The 15,639-nt window shown below is 57.1% G+C and overlaps 2 protein-coding genes across 2 annotated transcripts; both read left to right on the top strand.

Moving 5' to 3' along the window:
* Window positions 1–8,352: 8,352 nt before the first annotated feature.
* Window positions 8,353–8,508, top strand: VOLCADRAFT_48760 (uncharacterized protein; the record flags this gene model as incomplete). Its single annotated transcript, XM_002957809.1, has 1 exon — window positions 8,353–8,508. A coding segment is annotated over one exon (156 nt), but the record flags the coding sequence as incomplete, so codon positions are not given.
* A 2,438-nt stretch (window positions 8,509–10,946) lies between these two features.
* On the top strand, window positions 10,947–13,154 carry VOLCADRAFT_107832 (uncharacterized protein). Its single transcript, XM_002957808.1, has 3 exons — window positions 10,947–11,340; window positions 11,857–11,954; window positions 12,502–13,154. Exons 1-3 carry the CDS (start codon window positions 10,954–10,956, stop codon window positions 12,617–12,619), a joined length of 603 nt encoding a protein of 200 aa, XP_002957854.1. The 5' UTR covers window positions 10,947–10,953; the 3' UTR covers window positions 12,620–13,154.
* The last annotated feature ends 2,485 nt before the right edge of the window (window positions 13,155–15,639 follow it).

The raw sequence follows: 15,639 nt of genomic DNA, 5'->3' as shown, positions 1-15,639 counted from the left end.
GTGGCGCACAGCATATCGCAACATGCCACGGACATGCCACACCATAATTTGTATCCTTTCGTACGTCGCTTTCCGTCGTTGTACTCACGTCGGGCTTTGTTGTTGTACCGGGGTTTGGGTCGCAGCGGCACTATCGGCGGATGCGGAGCGGTTGCTGTACGAATGTCGGGAGCTGTTGGAGTACAGCTGGAACGTGGGGGAAAACGGCATCGAAGTGGCGGCGGCGGCGGCGGCGGCAGCAGCCTCCGCGGCGGCGGACAGCAGCCGCGGCGAGGGGTCGGAGATGGAAATCAAGGCGGCGGCCGCCAGCATCCGCAGCTGGCGTTTCGTACAGGTTCGTGTCTTAGATTTTATGCGTACGACAGGTATAGTTTTGTGTATTCATGTTTGTATGTTCATGTGTGCATTTGTGTTTATCTAGTCTCCCCTATCCCTCCCGGTCTGCCCCTTAGGCGCACACCTCCCAGCTGCTAGCGGACCTGCTGACGGCACATCCACATGTGTACGGCACGGCGCCAGCAGTCGCGGTGGACGCTGCTGGGGGAAGTGCCACCAGCGGCGGCGGCGGCGCCGCCGCTACGTCCCCTGAGGATGCAAAGGAGGCGGCGGCGACGGCGGCCTCCGCCGCCTCCTCCGCCACCGCCGCCAGTGTACGGGCAGCTGAGTTGCGGTCATACGTGTCCAGTCGGGTGACGGATGTGAGGGCAACAGCGGATCGGGAGTTGCAGAAGGCAAAGGAGCGATTGGACAGGGTCAACGCGACTGTCGTACGGCTGCAAACACAGGTACGGCACCTAGAGATTTATCCAAGTACCCATTTTATTCGGCCGGACTTGGTATTGTTTCCGTTTCTGTTGCATTTCGTGTTTGCGGCTTTTCCAACTCCACTTTCCGCAACCTTTTGCCCGCCCGCACATATGGCCGTACGCAGCTGGTGGAGGAGTACGACGTGGCCGTATCACGTGGTCTGCCCGCGGGTGTGGTTCCGGAGCCTCGGGAGTGGTTGGAGGACGTTAAAGGCCGACTGGACGCCGCGAGGCAGATGGAGGCTGCAAGGAGGGCTGAGCAGCAGGTGGGGTTGGGGAGGGGGAAATGAAGTGGTGGGGTAAACTGGGGTTTCAGGGGAGAGTTCCCACTGATTCAAAAAATATAAATATTTTAAGATTTTTTTAAGTCCAACATCAACTCTTCCCCTCTATTGCTGGCTGTCCTCGTTGCCGTACATGTCCGTGTCGTACGATGGTATTGTCGTACGTGTCGTACTTTCTATTAGGCCGCCGCCGCTGCGGGCGCCACGCTGGGCCTTATGGGTAGGGAAGTGAGTTCGATGCTGAGCTCTGAGGAGGCGGTGGTGATGCGGCAGCGGGTGGGTCTGGAGGCCGCGGCGGGGTCAGTGCTGGTGGCGGCGGCGGTGGAGCGGCTGCGGGCGGCGGACCGAGGACTGCGGTACGGCAACGGTGGCCATGGCAGCGGCGGTCAGGGAGGTGTAATGGAGCCCGGACCAGATTGGAAGAGCGTTCTTGTCGGTACGTATGTACGTATGTACGTATGTATGTACGTACGTATGTTTGAGTGTGTTTTTAATGCTAGCATGTGTACGAATTACAAGGGGGTTACAAGTTCCGCGCAGGTGCGGGGGCAGTCCGTGAAAGCCGGGGGGAGGGGAGAGCCATGGGCGTGATGGGCGGGACGGGTGAAGGGAGAACGACAGTGGGTTTGGGCATGGGCCGACCCGATGACGTCGATGTCGTACCACTGCTAGTTGCCCATCAACCAAAGTAACCGGATTTAACTAACCGATATTAACCAATCGGATCCGCTCCTCAGGCGGCGTGACGCTGTTGCTTCCCCCCGAGGGCGCCACTGCCCCCCGGCTGGTCAGCGACCCGCGGGTCGCGGCGCGTGCTGAGTGGTGTTTGTCATACCCGCCGGCTGTCGGGCTGCTGCGTCGGGCGGTGAAGGACTCGGCTGAGGTAGAGGTGGTGGAGAGTACGGCACGGGGTATTGCACTGGGTTTCGACCAGATGACTTTATTGCTGGTGGGTCCTGGCGAGGGTGGGAGGGGTATAGGAGGGGGAGGGGGCTCCAGGGAGTCTTTCGTTGCTGGTGGGTCTCGGTTGGTGGTTGTGGTGGTTGTGATAGTTGCAGGATCCGCGTGTAGAACGTCTCCTTCCCTCAGGGAACTGGCGGCTAGGGAACTGAAGAGCTCACAACTATGATGATCACAACCTGGATGATAACTGTACGACAATTTAACGGCACCTAGAAGAAAACCCCTGAAACAACCTCGGAGGGCTTGGGTTGTGACCCAGTGGGGTGTTTGCTGCTCCCTTGTTCCTTTCCCTCACCTCCCCCCGGGCCCCCTCCCCCGCAGTGCGAGCGGCACATGCGATACCCCACCAAAATGTTGGAGTCTAGACTGCAGGTGAGGCAAGTGAGGCAGTAGCTATAGCAGGAATTGTAGCAGCAGTAGTCGTAGCAGTTGCACTGACAGCAGTAGCAACAATAGCACTCATTCGCGCTTCCCCCACCCTTCCCCCACACCTCACCCCACCTCCACACCCCACACCTCACAACCCACCCGACCCCACATCCCGCCCCTCACACACCCCGCAGGAGCAACGCAAGACGTCGGCGGACAGGGGTACCGCCGGTCTGACACGTAAGACGGTTGAGGAACGGGCTGCTGCCCGGTGCGCGGAATGGTAAAGTGAAGAAGAAATTCAACCAACCGCGGGTAAACGGCGGCGGGAGTAGCTATGAGTCTCTTTAGGTAGACAAAGGCCTCGTCATCGTATTAGTGACGCGCATGCGTGGATTCACAGTTGGCGGTTTGCAGCCTCGTTTCTCGCCAGCATCCATTCGTCCATCGGCCCCTAATCAGTTTCTCTCGTCCTGCCCCCAGAATACTATCTAAATTGCTTCCTCCTTTGACTTGTCGTACATGTACGATGCTTTTGAGAAAAAAAACAAGACAGGCAGGCAAGCTCCTAACCCGAATCCGAGAGGTCCGTAGCCGTTAGATGAGAAATAACCCTATACAGACAGACTGACAGACTGAGACGCGGAGGGGGTGGGGAACTGCACTTTACGCGCAGCCGGCAAGGTTATCGCGAAAGGCGGAGCGCAATTTGTTAGTTCGGTATTGCAGGCCTATGGTATGCGTGTGTGTACCGCAGTATTGGCCGAGAGAGGTCATTGTTGTCCAGCATGTGTGTATGTATGTATGTATATATGTCGCTGGAATGTGGAAGTGTGCACTTCTGCGCGAAGGTGGCCCCCGGGTGCCCACGTTTCGTCTTCAGCAGTTCCGGGTTTGGATTGCGGACCGGGTTCGGATTGCGGACCGATTAAGCACATAGTATTCTCAGCACTACTACTACTACTGCTACTACTGCTATTACTGCTATTACTGCTGTTACTGCTATTACTGCTATTACTGCTATTACTGCTATTACTACTACTAATGCGACTACTGCTATTACTGCTATTACTGCTATTACTGCTATTACTGCTACTATTGTTGCTACTGCCGCTGCTTGTTGTTTCCCGTTCAGGTCACGGATTGGAGATGTTGCTTGCGGCTGTGGAGGCTGTGCGATTGCGAATAGAGCTGCTACGTGCATGGAAGGACCACAACACGGCCGAGCTGCTGGTGAGGCCAGAGGCGGCGAGGTGGAAGGGTACAGCGAGCGCAGGGCAGGGCAGGGCAGGGCAGGGCAGGGCAGGGCAGGACGGTGGATCGAGGGCGGGGGGGAGCCCTCCCCAACCTACCTAGCACGTCCTGAACCCACCGCCGGCTGAAACAAACACAAAGCTGCTCGTGTGAATCCCCCCAGCACTTCCTATGGCGGCGTAATACATTAAATCTCACAATCAAATACCCACACACAGAGGCGCACATACAGAGGCACACACAGGCGCACACACAGAGGCGCACACAGAGGCGCACACACTTACGTGAGGCGTGCTGAGGTTGGTTGTGAGAGGGTCTCCGTAGCCACCGTGCGCTATTCCATCACCGATTACATCACCGAGGTCGAGTCGTAGAGGCGCGCGAGAGGGTTGCACGCCCTCGGTCGAGCAGGAGGGAATAGCGGCCCCTCAACCCCCTCTCCCACCACAAGGAGGAGAATGCTTCTGTTGTCGTTCCCGTTGGGGTACGGTTAGGTGCCCCTGGCCAGTGTCAGGCCCGGATCGATATGTAACAAATACACACAAGCACACAGGCACACAATCACTCACGCACCCAATCACATTGACAAACAGGTGGAGGTGGCACAGAGCCAGTGTGAGGTCGTGACGGAGGAGGTGATGGCGGCTGCGGCCGGTAACGTGACGGGCATGGCGGCCCTGCTGCGCATGTCGGAAGAGGAGCTCCGAAACCGAGTGGCGCAGCTCAAGGCAAGTGCTTGAGCGGTAACGCAACTCAAGGTGTAATGCATACACACACACACGCATACACACACGCATACACACACGCATGCGGCTCCTTTTTTGCAGCCTCCCGTGGCCCCCCTTTGTTTTCTTGGCCGCTCGATAATGCGAACGTAGCGTGTTGTTCTGTTTGTAATTCTGTCCTGTCTGCCTGTCCGTCTATCTGTCCTTCTGCCTGTGTACCTGTCTGTCTGTCTGTCCGTCTGTCCATTTCGTCTGTCCATTTCGTCTGTCCAAGTTCGCTTACTATGATGGCGAATATATCTTGTTAGCGGATACCCCGAACCAGCTGGCGGGGCTAGCGGCCGCCGCCGCCGACTCTCCGCTGTCCCCGAACGACGTTTTCAATTTGACGGTGAAGTGGACCCCCTAGGCTAGGGGCCCTAGGTCACGGCTAAGTTCCTTCAACTCCCGCCAAAACTCTCGTGTGTCCCGGCAGCACCCCCGCTCTCCCCCCGCTCCCCCGGGGACATTCTATTCCCCAATCTCGCCACGGAATCGGCACAAAACACGACGCACGTCATTGCCGTACGGACCGCAGGCCAAGTGTGGCGACTTGCGCCATAAGAAGGCCTTCTTCCAAAACCAGTATTTGGAGGCGTCCCGTCTGCGGTACGGCGGCCCTGCCGCTGCTCCTGCTGCTGCTGCTGCTGCTGCTGCTGCTGCTACTGCTGCTGCTCCTAAGCCAACGGTGGCGGCGCCGGCGGTGGCGGCGGAGCGGTCCCGGCCCTCCGGGACGGCAGCTGCTGACAACCAAGCGACGGAAAACCATCCTTCAGAGCTGGATAACCTTACCGGGGCCGTCGCCGCCGCCGCCGCCGGCGGGACCTTAAAACTGCAGAATCGTAGCTTGGTCAAAGCCGCGAATGATAAATGTGAAGATAAAAGAGAAGAAGGATCGTGGTCTGACCTGGGCTCAAGTGATGGTGGTGACGGCCTAGGAAGGGAACCCTCCCTGCAGCCACCGCAACGGCACACGGGGGCGGCAGCCGTCGCCGCCTGTACGGCAAATGTAGGTGTTGCCTGTCGTACCGGAATCTTGGCGTGCCTGCAACCCTGGGAGCAGTGGCTCCGAAGAAGTACGGAAGGACGCGCGAGAAGTACGGCGGACGATGTAGGACCACATTCCATCGCCGCCGCCGCCGCTAGGGGGCGCCATTTCCCGGGGGGGGATGGCGATAGCGTTGTACTGCAAAAGCCGGCGTTACTCGACTTGACGGCAGCTGACGACGGCGACGGTGATGGGATGGATGTCGACGGCGATGTCGCAGGTAGGTCAGGGGAAATCCCCGGCGGCGGCAGAGGCAGCGGCGATGGCGGTGATGGATATGCGGTTAGCGCCGCCATGCCGGTGGCCACACCCGGGGAAGAAGGGGTGGCGGCAGCGGCGAGAGCGCTGCAGCAGCATGGTGGTCGTGACCGACAGCCTGCGGCAGCGCACACGGCGGAGGCGGCACCTGACGGCGCCGCCAACGCCCACAGGGACCCCCGGGCGGCGGCTGCGGCCGCCGCCGCCCGCGCCCGTGCCCGCGTGGAGGCGGAGGCCGCTGCGGCACGTGCTCGGCTGGGGCTGTGTCTGGGGCCAGCGGACGGCGGCGGCGGCGGCGGCGGCGGCGCGGATGCTGATGAGGGGGCCTTGTCGTGCGCGGTGTGCGGGGAGCCCTTGAAGACAGACATACGGGTGTGTGGGTCGTCGGGGTCCTGGTATGCCGGGGTAGCGTGTTCGGGAGTTGTTGACGTTGGTGGTGGTGATGGTGGTGGTGATGATGGTGGTGATGATGATGATGTTGATGATGATGATCATCATCATAGTGGTAATTGTTGTGGTGGTTGTGTCAATAGGGTGTTCTGCCCGGTCACATAGTGGGAACGAGGAGTTTGGGGGGTTGAGGTCGGGTTTTGTACAGCATCTAGGGCATCTTTCCGTTCCCGCCGGCGTTTCCTTTTTCTTTTAACTTTACACTCGCACACCCACTCACACACGGCCACCCCTACCCCCATCCCACAACCTGCATTGGGCTACTTCGCACATCCGCACTTGATGGTGATTCCTTGTCACTTGGATGTCGTATGATTTCCCCACCACCACCTACCACCCACCTACCCACCCACCCCAAACACACACATCTCGGCACCCATCAGCCATTCCTTCCCCCCTAACCACGCTCCTTTTCGTAACCCCCCTGCTACCCTGTGTACAACTCCCCCCCAACCTTGCCCTGGCAGCTTCAATCGTGTTTGGTTCGTCTTTCCCCCCCAACCCCCCAACTCCCATCCCCTTACCATCGGTTTCTCGGGCTGTGTGCAGCTCTTCCCGTGCGGCCACTACTACTGCGCCGCGTGCTCCGGAGTCATATTGGGTTCCACTGGCGACCGCCGCTGCCCCACGTGCCGTACGGAAGTCCGCGATAAAGATTCCGTAGTCAAGGTGGCGGCGGTTAGCGGCGCCGCCGCCGCTGCTGGTCACGGCAGTGGCGGCGCTGGTGGCGGCGGCGGCGCTGCGTCGCGTCGCGTCTTGGCCGATGGGGAGGTGGATCCGCCGGAGGGGCCGCAGATCGTATCCGTAAAGGTACGGATGTACGGCAGGTATCAAATCATGATCTCTTCATAAGTCGTCCAATTGTTGTGATAAGCCCAGTAAAATTTGTAATAATTATTGTAGGAAAGACAACAAGGGGCTATGTGATGGAAGGGGAGAGGAATGCTTAGCTTTATTTTTGTGTATGGGGGGTAGGGGGGTGGCGGATAGCCAGCGAGGGAGGGCAATCTTGTACGGCAAGGTGCGTGTAGGCGAGAGAGGGGTTATAGATGAAAACAAAACACACCAGTTGTGGACTTGTTCTCCTTTTCGTTACTTCTTCTTTTTCTTCTCTTCTTTGCCGTAATGTGTTATTTTGTCGTTCTGTGGGGGCTCAATGGCCTTTCCTGACACAGCCCCCCGGGGGCCCCGGCATCGCCTTCACGCCATCGTCCCCTCGTGGGTCGTCTTCCCCCCTTCCCCCCTTTTGTTAGGTGGCCGGTTGGGCCTCCAGGGCCTTACGCCCAACCATTGACGAACCCACACATCCCGCGTTCTTACTCCCGCTTCTTTTTTGCTTGGTTGCTGCCGTACTGCCGTGTTTTACAGATTGAGGGTGGCAGTGAGTTGATGTGTAAGATCAGCGCCCTGCTTAGGCGGCTGGTTTGGCTCCGAGACCACCGGCCGGCGGAGAAGAGCCTGGTGTTTAGCCAGTGGGGAGATGCCCTGCAGGTGCGTGAGGAGGTGTGTGTATATGTATGTATGTATGTATGTATGTGTGTGATGTGTCCTGGAAAACACAACCACCATATCCACCATGGCCACCACAACCGCCACAACCACCACAGTAACCAACCACCATAACCACCGCAGATCGTACAACGCGGCCTACGCAACAACGATATCGGTTACGTTGCGTTGGAGACGGGTCGCAAGATGCGAAGTGCCATGTCCGCATTCCTCAACGATGACTCGTGCCGCGTATTCCTTCTCAGCTTGCGTCAGGGCGCAGCGGGACTGACGCTGGTACGACTTTTAGGGGGGCTGGGAGAGAGCGTGTGTGTATGTGACTATGCATGTGTACGGGGGGAAAGGGGCGTGGGAGGGAGCGCGAGGGGAGGGACTCAGCACTTGTACGACAATGGGTTGCAAGAGAGCGGCTCAGACCAGGGACACTGGTGTGCGGAGGGTTTAAGTGGGTGTGGGAGTGCACCGCTTGTGTTTGTGTCGTACACGGTTGTTGGAGATTGCTTTCTGTTTCCTTTCCGCTCTCACGTCTTCGCTTCAGTGGCTTTCCCCCTTCCCCCCCTTTCCCCGCCTCCCTCGTCGCGCTTTCCTACCCGGTCCGCCCACCGGGTGTGTATGTGTGTATGTGTGTATGTGTTTTCCAGGTCCGTGCCAACCACGTGTTCCTCTTGGAGCCCTCCCTGGACCCCGCCATCGAGCAGCAGGCGGTGGCACGTGTGCACCGCATCGGCCAGACCCGGGAGGTGACGGTCACCCGCCTGCTGGTGGACGGGACGGTGGAGGAGGTCGTCATGCGGATGCTCAAGGTGAGGGCGGGGGGGGCTATGTCCGGGGGGGGGGAAAACTGGGTTTGCTGCGCGGTGTCCACAATCCCGGGTGCGTGTCAATGGTGCGGAGCGACCGGGGAAGGGGGTTGGGGAGGGGGGTGCACAAGTGATGACGACCTCCCCACAGACCTCCACACCAAAACCTACTTCTCACCCGCTCCCCATCCTCTCGGCCCACCCCACCCCCATAACCCGCGGCCCCCGGCTGTCCCCCCCTCCCCCCCCACCTCTTCCCCCATCCCCGGGACAGGAGAAGCAGCAGCTGTTCATGGAATCAGCAACAGCAGCAGCAACAGGCGGAGTTGGAGGCAGCGGCGCAGGACTCAGTGCTGGTGCCGGCCCGTCGACCTCGGGGCCCCCTCGCCCTCTTCCTCATCCTGGTCTTGGCTCAGGGGCCTCCGGGTCCTTGCCTAGAGGTGCTGGTGGAGGTGGTGCTGGTGCTGGTGGTGGAGGTGGAGGTGGTGGAGGTGGAGGTGGTGTGTTTCTGACCCCCTCTTCCGTCCCCGTCCTGGAGGGGGGTGAGGGGGAGGAGGCGAGTCTGCCCACTGCCGCCCCTAGGCAGGAGGTCCTGGGCGGGGCGGATATGAGCTACCTGCTGCGTGCTGTACTGCAGTAATGAGCGGCAGGAAGGGGGGAGGGGGGGGATAAGGGGGCCCACTCCTCCTAAATGGAGGGGATGAAGGGGGGGGGGGGCTACCCGGAACTACCGGTAGTACGACCGGGCTTTTCGCGATGATTAGTACTCCTTCTGCTGCGGGGTTCTTACCTACGTGCCGTTGTGCGTATGAGTTGCATGCGGCCGCATTCCGCCAGCACCCTCCGTTGTGTGTGCATGGGGTGGGGGGTTGGGGGGCTTGGAGGGGGGATAAGGCTTAGAGTTACGGAAGTACGGACGAGCTAATTCACGAATCAATGTGATCAAAAAACGAAACTAAAAATGAAAGGACACCGGAGAAAATCTTACATGTATAATGGATGTCAACAAGAAAGAGGTCGATTTCATGAATGTGATACGTGTGGATTTCATATGGAAAACTGAGTGTTGTACGCGAGGGCGCAGGAAACGGCTACAGGCGGGAGCCTGGAAGGAGCTGAGCGCGTTAGCTACCTAGCTACTTAGCCACCTGGCTGGGTAGTGAGCTGGTTGGAACGGAGAGGAATCAGCTGACGCGGAGTGCGGGATGTGACGAAACTCTGGAAGGGGCGGAGAGGGACCCGAGTGGAAGCCGCGATATATCTGGCGACATACATACTTTGCGACGTGTGGCGCTGATATGTAAAAAATTGTAGCGCTGAAATAATAGCGCTGAACCAGTTAGGGTTCACCAGCCGGAGGGCGAGGAGATGCAGGTTGTGCTTTGAAGGGGGGCGCTGAGAAGGCAGGGGGCCCACTCCGCACGCGTCTAGACATGCACATTAAGGCCGTTATGGCGGTTGTGGTTCCTGTACGGATGGACCCGGGAAGGGTTACCCGGTGTATGCGTGAATGGGCGGCGCGTGCCGTGCTTACATTAGATATGTGTACATTCTGTACGACGGGGTGTTGGCAGGTTTGGGTGGGTGGGGTGGGGTTGGGGGATTGCTTCCGTCAGAGGTGATGATGTACGGCATATCTAATCGTCACCGCTTGGTTTTATTGAAGGGTGCCCTATCTGCTGGATCTCTCTCCGTTTTCTCGGTTTTCTAACCTGAAATCAACGTGATTAACGGCTTGCAACGGTGCTGAAGTTTTTTTAACGTTTCTTGCAAGAGTTCCACGTGGTGAGAAGTGAAGAAAGAGAAGCTGCCAGTTGAGCTCAGTCTGCCAGGGTTAAAAGCAATTTTATGGGATGTTCGGTGCCACGCACGTCGCGTAACTGATCCATGATACTCTGTGTTGTGTATAGAGTCGAATCGGCGCCAGCCTGACACCAGGACCCACATGCGTTTGATGGATTGGAGAGGGGATGTTGCAAATAAGGGCCGCCGTACTGCTGCCTTGCCGAGTCGAATTAGTATTTGATTTGAGACAACCTTCAGAAACTCTAGGAACAGTGGTCTTGGAGCTCTTGCGAAAGCCGCATTCCGAGGGTCAACCTAATCTAGCTATGCTGCCGATATCCGGATGGGTTAGATAGTCAACGCCGGAGTCCACAATGTGAAACAATGAAAGCAAGTATGCGAGCAGCCCCATTAAGCTACAGCGTTTTTGCCGAAGATATGTAAAACTCTCTGAGCACCGGGCACAGTAAACCTCATATCCAAGTATCGAACCTTGCCCAAACTATGATGCCAGCTATAATGTAGTTTATTCGCCTATACGCTGCATGTGGCCAGGTCCATGTCTTCACCAATCAGTCAATGCCGGACGAGCGTCCCGCGGATCTCAATTATGGACCCAAATGCCTATGCACACGAATCCCCATAATCATTTGGAACATAAACATGATGGTGGCAAACATCTTGCTTCACCGTGTTAGGCCTTTTGTTGCCCCAAAGCTGCCTAGCACAGCAGTTCCGTGCCGCACGCGAGTCTTGGTGGTTAACTGCTTTCACAAGCAAGCTAGGTTGTCTATTGAACCAAATGAGCAAGGTCCAAAGGAAGCTCTTATGTCAAACCTTCCACTTGCAATTTCCGTCGCTCTCGGCGCGATAGGCCTGACGGCACAGCGCGCCAATGCTGATGAAGTGATATCTCAGAACATTCCAACACTTTCTCCGGAAGATGTGGAAATCCTGGCGGCCAACAGTGCTGGAAGCGGCATCGACCAAGCTTTTGTGTCGCTGCTTTTTGGCGTGGTGGTTCTCCTGCTGGTGGTCGTAACGGGAGGAGTGAGTAGCTACTGCAGCAACTAGCAGCAACGTGCATACGTAAATTCACTGCTAAGTTGGAACTCTCGCCGTACATCCGTTGCGACACTGCCTCTCTACGCGCCCCTCCATCCCTCCACTGCTCGGCCTCTTACCCGCCTAGACCCGCGCCATCCCACTAATCCAGCTACGCTACGATCCCAAACCCCAAGAGAATTTCTTCAGGGGAAGCGTGTGGCACAGCACGGAAAGAACATCGCAGCTCCACAGCCCAACTGCTCAAACGCACCCCGTCCTTTGACCTAAACCATTTTTTGTACGATGCACTGGGTTTTGGAACTATTGGTCATGCCCTGCTCGCGCCCAACCTTGGCGTCTCGTCTTGATGTTGGCCCTTTCCCTCGTCCCCTTACTGTCGTCCCATCTTGCCTACCTTCCCTTACCTTCCCACCGTTTTCCGCACCCCTGCCGGACCACACAACCACCACCCTGCCCGCACCTCCCCTCCCCTCCCCTCCCTCATTTCCCTTCACCCAGGTTGCCTACATGAACATCAGTCAGTGGCTGGACAACCGGCAGGAGCAGGAGGACCGGGAGAAGGCAGTCCAGGAGATCACCAGCACGGCAGCAGCCGGGTGAGTGGAGGCGAACTGGAGACTTAGGGTAAAGAACTTGGACCGTGTCTATGGTGGGAGAGATAGGGGTAACACTGGAATTGGGGGGGGGGCACACCGGGGGGTCAATCAGGTGGACACGCGACATGTCAGGGGTTGTTGGGGTCGGTGCCGGGGTCGGGTCGGGGGTTCATCTGGGCGGCCCTCGGAAACCTGGGGTTGGGGTCGGTATGGCGGACTGCCAAGCACCGGCAGTCCGCCACCGGGCCGTTGGTGACCTGATGAGGACAACCCTCCAGAGCTAGCTAGCTCGGTGGCCGCCGGGTATCTGAGCGCGCGACTGATAACGGCTGAGGGGACTGCCGGGGGTTTGGGAATGAGGTGGAAGAGTGAGAGGTAAGGGAAAGGGGCGAGGGTGAGGGTGAGGGTGATCAACCGGTGTGCATCGGGTGGGGATCTTAGAGCACAGTCGTATCGTGGGGATCTGGATCCGCTTAAGAGTAGAGTAAATGAACATGTTGACCTATCGGGTCATTCATCCCCCACCCTCATGTGTTGGCATGCGCAGCGGCTCCAAAGCGGGTGGAGACGACGGCGATGAAGTGATTTCTCTGAAACGGGCCAGCCGCGTCAAGAAAGAGAAGGGCAAGGGCTTTGCGGCGCCGGAGTTTACCAGCCGGCGATAGCTGATTCTTCTTCTGCTGCTGCTGCTGCTGCTGCTGCTGCTGCGGGTGTTGCTGTTGCAGATGGTGGTGTTGGTGACGATGTTGTGGGCGTGGGGATGCCTTGGAGATGGCATGGTGCGAAGCTGGGCAGGGCAGTTTTCCTAGTGGCGGTTTGTGGTGGGGTGTAGGTACGCGTGTATGTATAGGGTACTGTGTGTACTAGGGCCCGAACCCCCGACAAGTCCGGGGTTTTTGGTAGGGCCCCTCATGCCACTGCGGTCGGCGCTGGCAGTGAGTGATGGGAGGTAGGTAGATAGCGAGGATGGGTGCAGCTTGGATCCCCTCTTCCTGCCAAGTGTGTACATGCAAAGTATGAGGCTTGCATGAGGCGAATGTGAAGTATGAGGGGCGGCGAAACCTCTTCAGACACAACGGTGTGTTCCCCTCCGCACGGGGAATGCCCGCCAGCTGGCGTGACTTACACAGCAACCCACCTTCATCCTGTTTGCAAATGGCGAGTGAGTAATTTTACACATTTTTAATGATGATGATGATGATTATCTCCACTACGCAGATCACATTTACACTCGCTCCAGGTGGAAAGCGGTTTGCATGGATGAGGTTTTGATCCCCAATCCCCCGTACAATGCCCAGGCCGGATTCGCGCTCAATGTGTGGCTGGGGACACATCAGGGAATGTGGGACATGCCATCCGGGCAGCTGCCGGGATACTGTAGGTGCAACATGTACATGCAACATGTACATTTACAGAAATGTACTAAGAGGAATTCACGAAGTGCGCAGCAAATAAGACGAGTAGCCTATAGGCCCATGTCCATAGTCCAGGGCAACGGAGGGGGTTACCCTGGGGCCGTGTTACCCCTCCTGCTAGGTAGGAATTTACAAGCGGGTTACCAATGGGTTACGGGGGGTTGAAGATGGGTAACCGATGGGTAACCCATGGGTTACCGACTCAATCAGTGCCTTAGGGCAGGTAGCCAGCGGTTTTCCAAGAAGCTGGCTTGTGTACGTATGCATCTCAATGGGGCCTTGAGGCTGGCATTAAAGAGCCAAAGTGTTGGTAGCTTTCAGCAAGGCGCTGGAATTCAGGTGCTTAATGCCACCCCCAAAGATTGAACCCCGAGGTAAAAGGGGCAGTGGACCAGGTCCTTGCAAATATTACAAAGCGACATGAAGGCGAACAAGGAGGCGGCGCTAATGCAGGTTGCACCAGGTTGCTGAGGTGCGTGGTCTCTGGTTTGCCCCCTACCGCTTGCCTACCTGGGCATGCAACAATCAGTGCAGCGCGAACGGCAAAGGTGTATGTATGTACGGAAGGGGATGGGCGGGAAGAAGGCCATCGCTTGGTTAGCTATTCTCGTTCCGTTCTCGACAATGACTCATTCGATTGCGCCCGTGTCTTCACATTAGGCTATTCGACAGCCGCTGCTCGCAGCGTTGCAAGCGACCGCCAGAGACCGCCAGTAAGAAAAACGCGTTAGTACACTAGCGCGCCCTCGCCGCGCGCGTTAAACATGAAGTCCTTAAAACACCATTTTATGGTGGGAAGCTGTCAAGACAGCGGGCAGGCCGCACAAGAAGCAAGCAAGTGCAGCAAGTCGCTGCTGGCTGCAGTCATCAAGAAGCTAACCTAGATAGGCCAATTCATAATGTGAATCAAACTTCTTACTCTTAGCAAAACCCTTTGCAGATGCATATCCTATCTCATATTTGTAATTTGTAATTTGTAATTTGTAATGTTACAGAGTGGGAGGCTTCTGGGCCGCTTTATCACATTGTCAGTTCAACGATTTATCATCTTATAGCACCATCCACCACTACCACACTATACTTCGCCATACGAACATATCTCATATAAATCTATATATACAGTGTTCGAGAGCTTTTCGGAAGAGGGCCAGTAAGGAATTGTCCGAAATGCAATCGTGGCGGACCTGTTTCATGCCTTTTTGGGCGGGGCCCCAGCGCGAAGCGCCGAGGGGGCCCCCGACCTGTAGGATTGCCCATGGACGTGTGGCCGTGTGGCCGTGCGGCCGTGTGTGTGTGTGTGTTTGTGTGTGTGTGTGTGTGTGTGTGTGTGTTGTGTGTTGTGTGTGTGTGTGTGTGTTGTGTGTTGTGTGTGTGTGTGGTGTGTGGTGTGTGTGTGTGTGTGTGTGTGTGTTGTGTGGTGTGGTGTGTGTGTGTGTTGTGTGGGGTGTGGGGTGCGTGTGTGTGTGTGTGTGTGTGTGTGCATTCTCTATTGCATGGTATCTCGCCTGTAGCCAACAACAATCGTATGAGCACAAACAACTTTGGCTGCCTCCATTGACCGAGGTCAAGGTCACATCAACGCCTCTCAGGCTACATTTAATCTCAAAAGGTGCAGCGTATCTCATAATTGGATTCTGGGTTGACGGCGTATGATAACTCGAACACACAGTTTGCGTTACCATTTGCATGCACGGGCCTTCCGACTTGCCACCAGCAGGCCGACAATTTGCTTTCTTTCCCTATGAAGTACGCAAGCTGCTCGTTTGTGCAATTACTTGGGCCAATGCTCGGGGCCTCCGAAGAGTTGCAGTGTACGCGATGAAGCTCGCGGCTGTGGGGCGGAAGCATAGCTCCCACAGCATCAGCACTGCTGCAACAAGCATAGCTCCCACCACGTTGACACATCAATTGTCAAACGTGCCGCCCTAGCTACCGGCCTGTACGGATGCAGGGGCCCCCGCCCTTTTTCCGGCTTCGAAGAAGCCGACACCCGACTTGTTAGGCACTCGTTCGAGTGCGCAAGGCCTACTATGAAGTAAGTGTTGTCGACGCGCGCAAGCGCCCAACCTATGTTCATAGACACGTCCTACTGCGCGGACCAGAACCATGCATACATGCGTAGGGCAAAGATGTGGCAACAAGCAACGAAGTAACGCGCGTGTTTATCACGCAAGCGTGTTATCAGGAAGACAGCTATTATGAGAGTCCCAAAGCATGCAGATTGAGTTCTCTTCCACTCGATATACAGTACATACAATACTGACTTAACA

The sequence above is a fragment of the Volvox carteri genome (genome assembly GCF_000143455.1).
Source record: "Volvox carteri f. nagariensis unplaced genomic scaffold VOLCAscaffold_80, whole genome shotgun sequence".
NCBI classification, from domain to species: domain Eukaryota; kingdom Viridiplantae; phylum Chlorophyta; class Chlorophyceae; order Chlamydomonadales; family Volvocaceae; genus Volvox; species Volvox carteri.
This window is presented reverse-complemented; position numbering and strand designations above follow the sequence as displayed.

Excerpts from the sequence above, each read along its gene's own strand:
- VOLCADRAFT_107832 (XM_002957808.1), top strand. The coding sequence starts at position 10,954 with ATGATGGTGGCAAACATCTTGCTTCACCGTGTTAGGCCTTTTGTTGCC. Across the intron at positions 11,341-11,856 it reads TGGTGGTCGTAACGGGAGGA|GTTGCCTACATGAACATCAG; the intron begins GTGAGTAGCTAC and ends CCCTTCACCCAG. Across the intron at positions 11,955-12,501 it reads ACCAGCACGGCAGCAGCCGG|CGGCTCCAAAGCGGGTGGAG; the intron begins GTGAGTGGAGGC and ends TGGCATGCGCAG.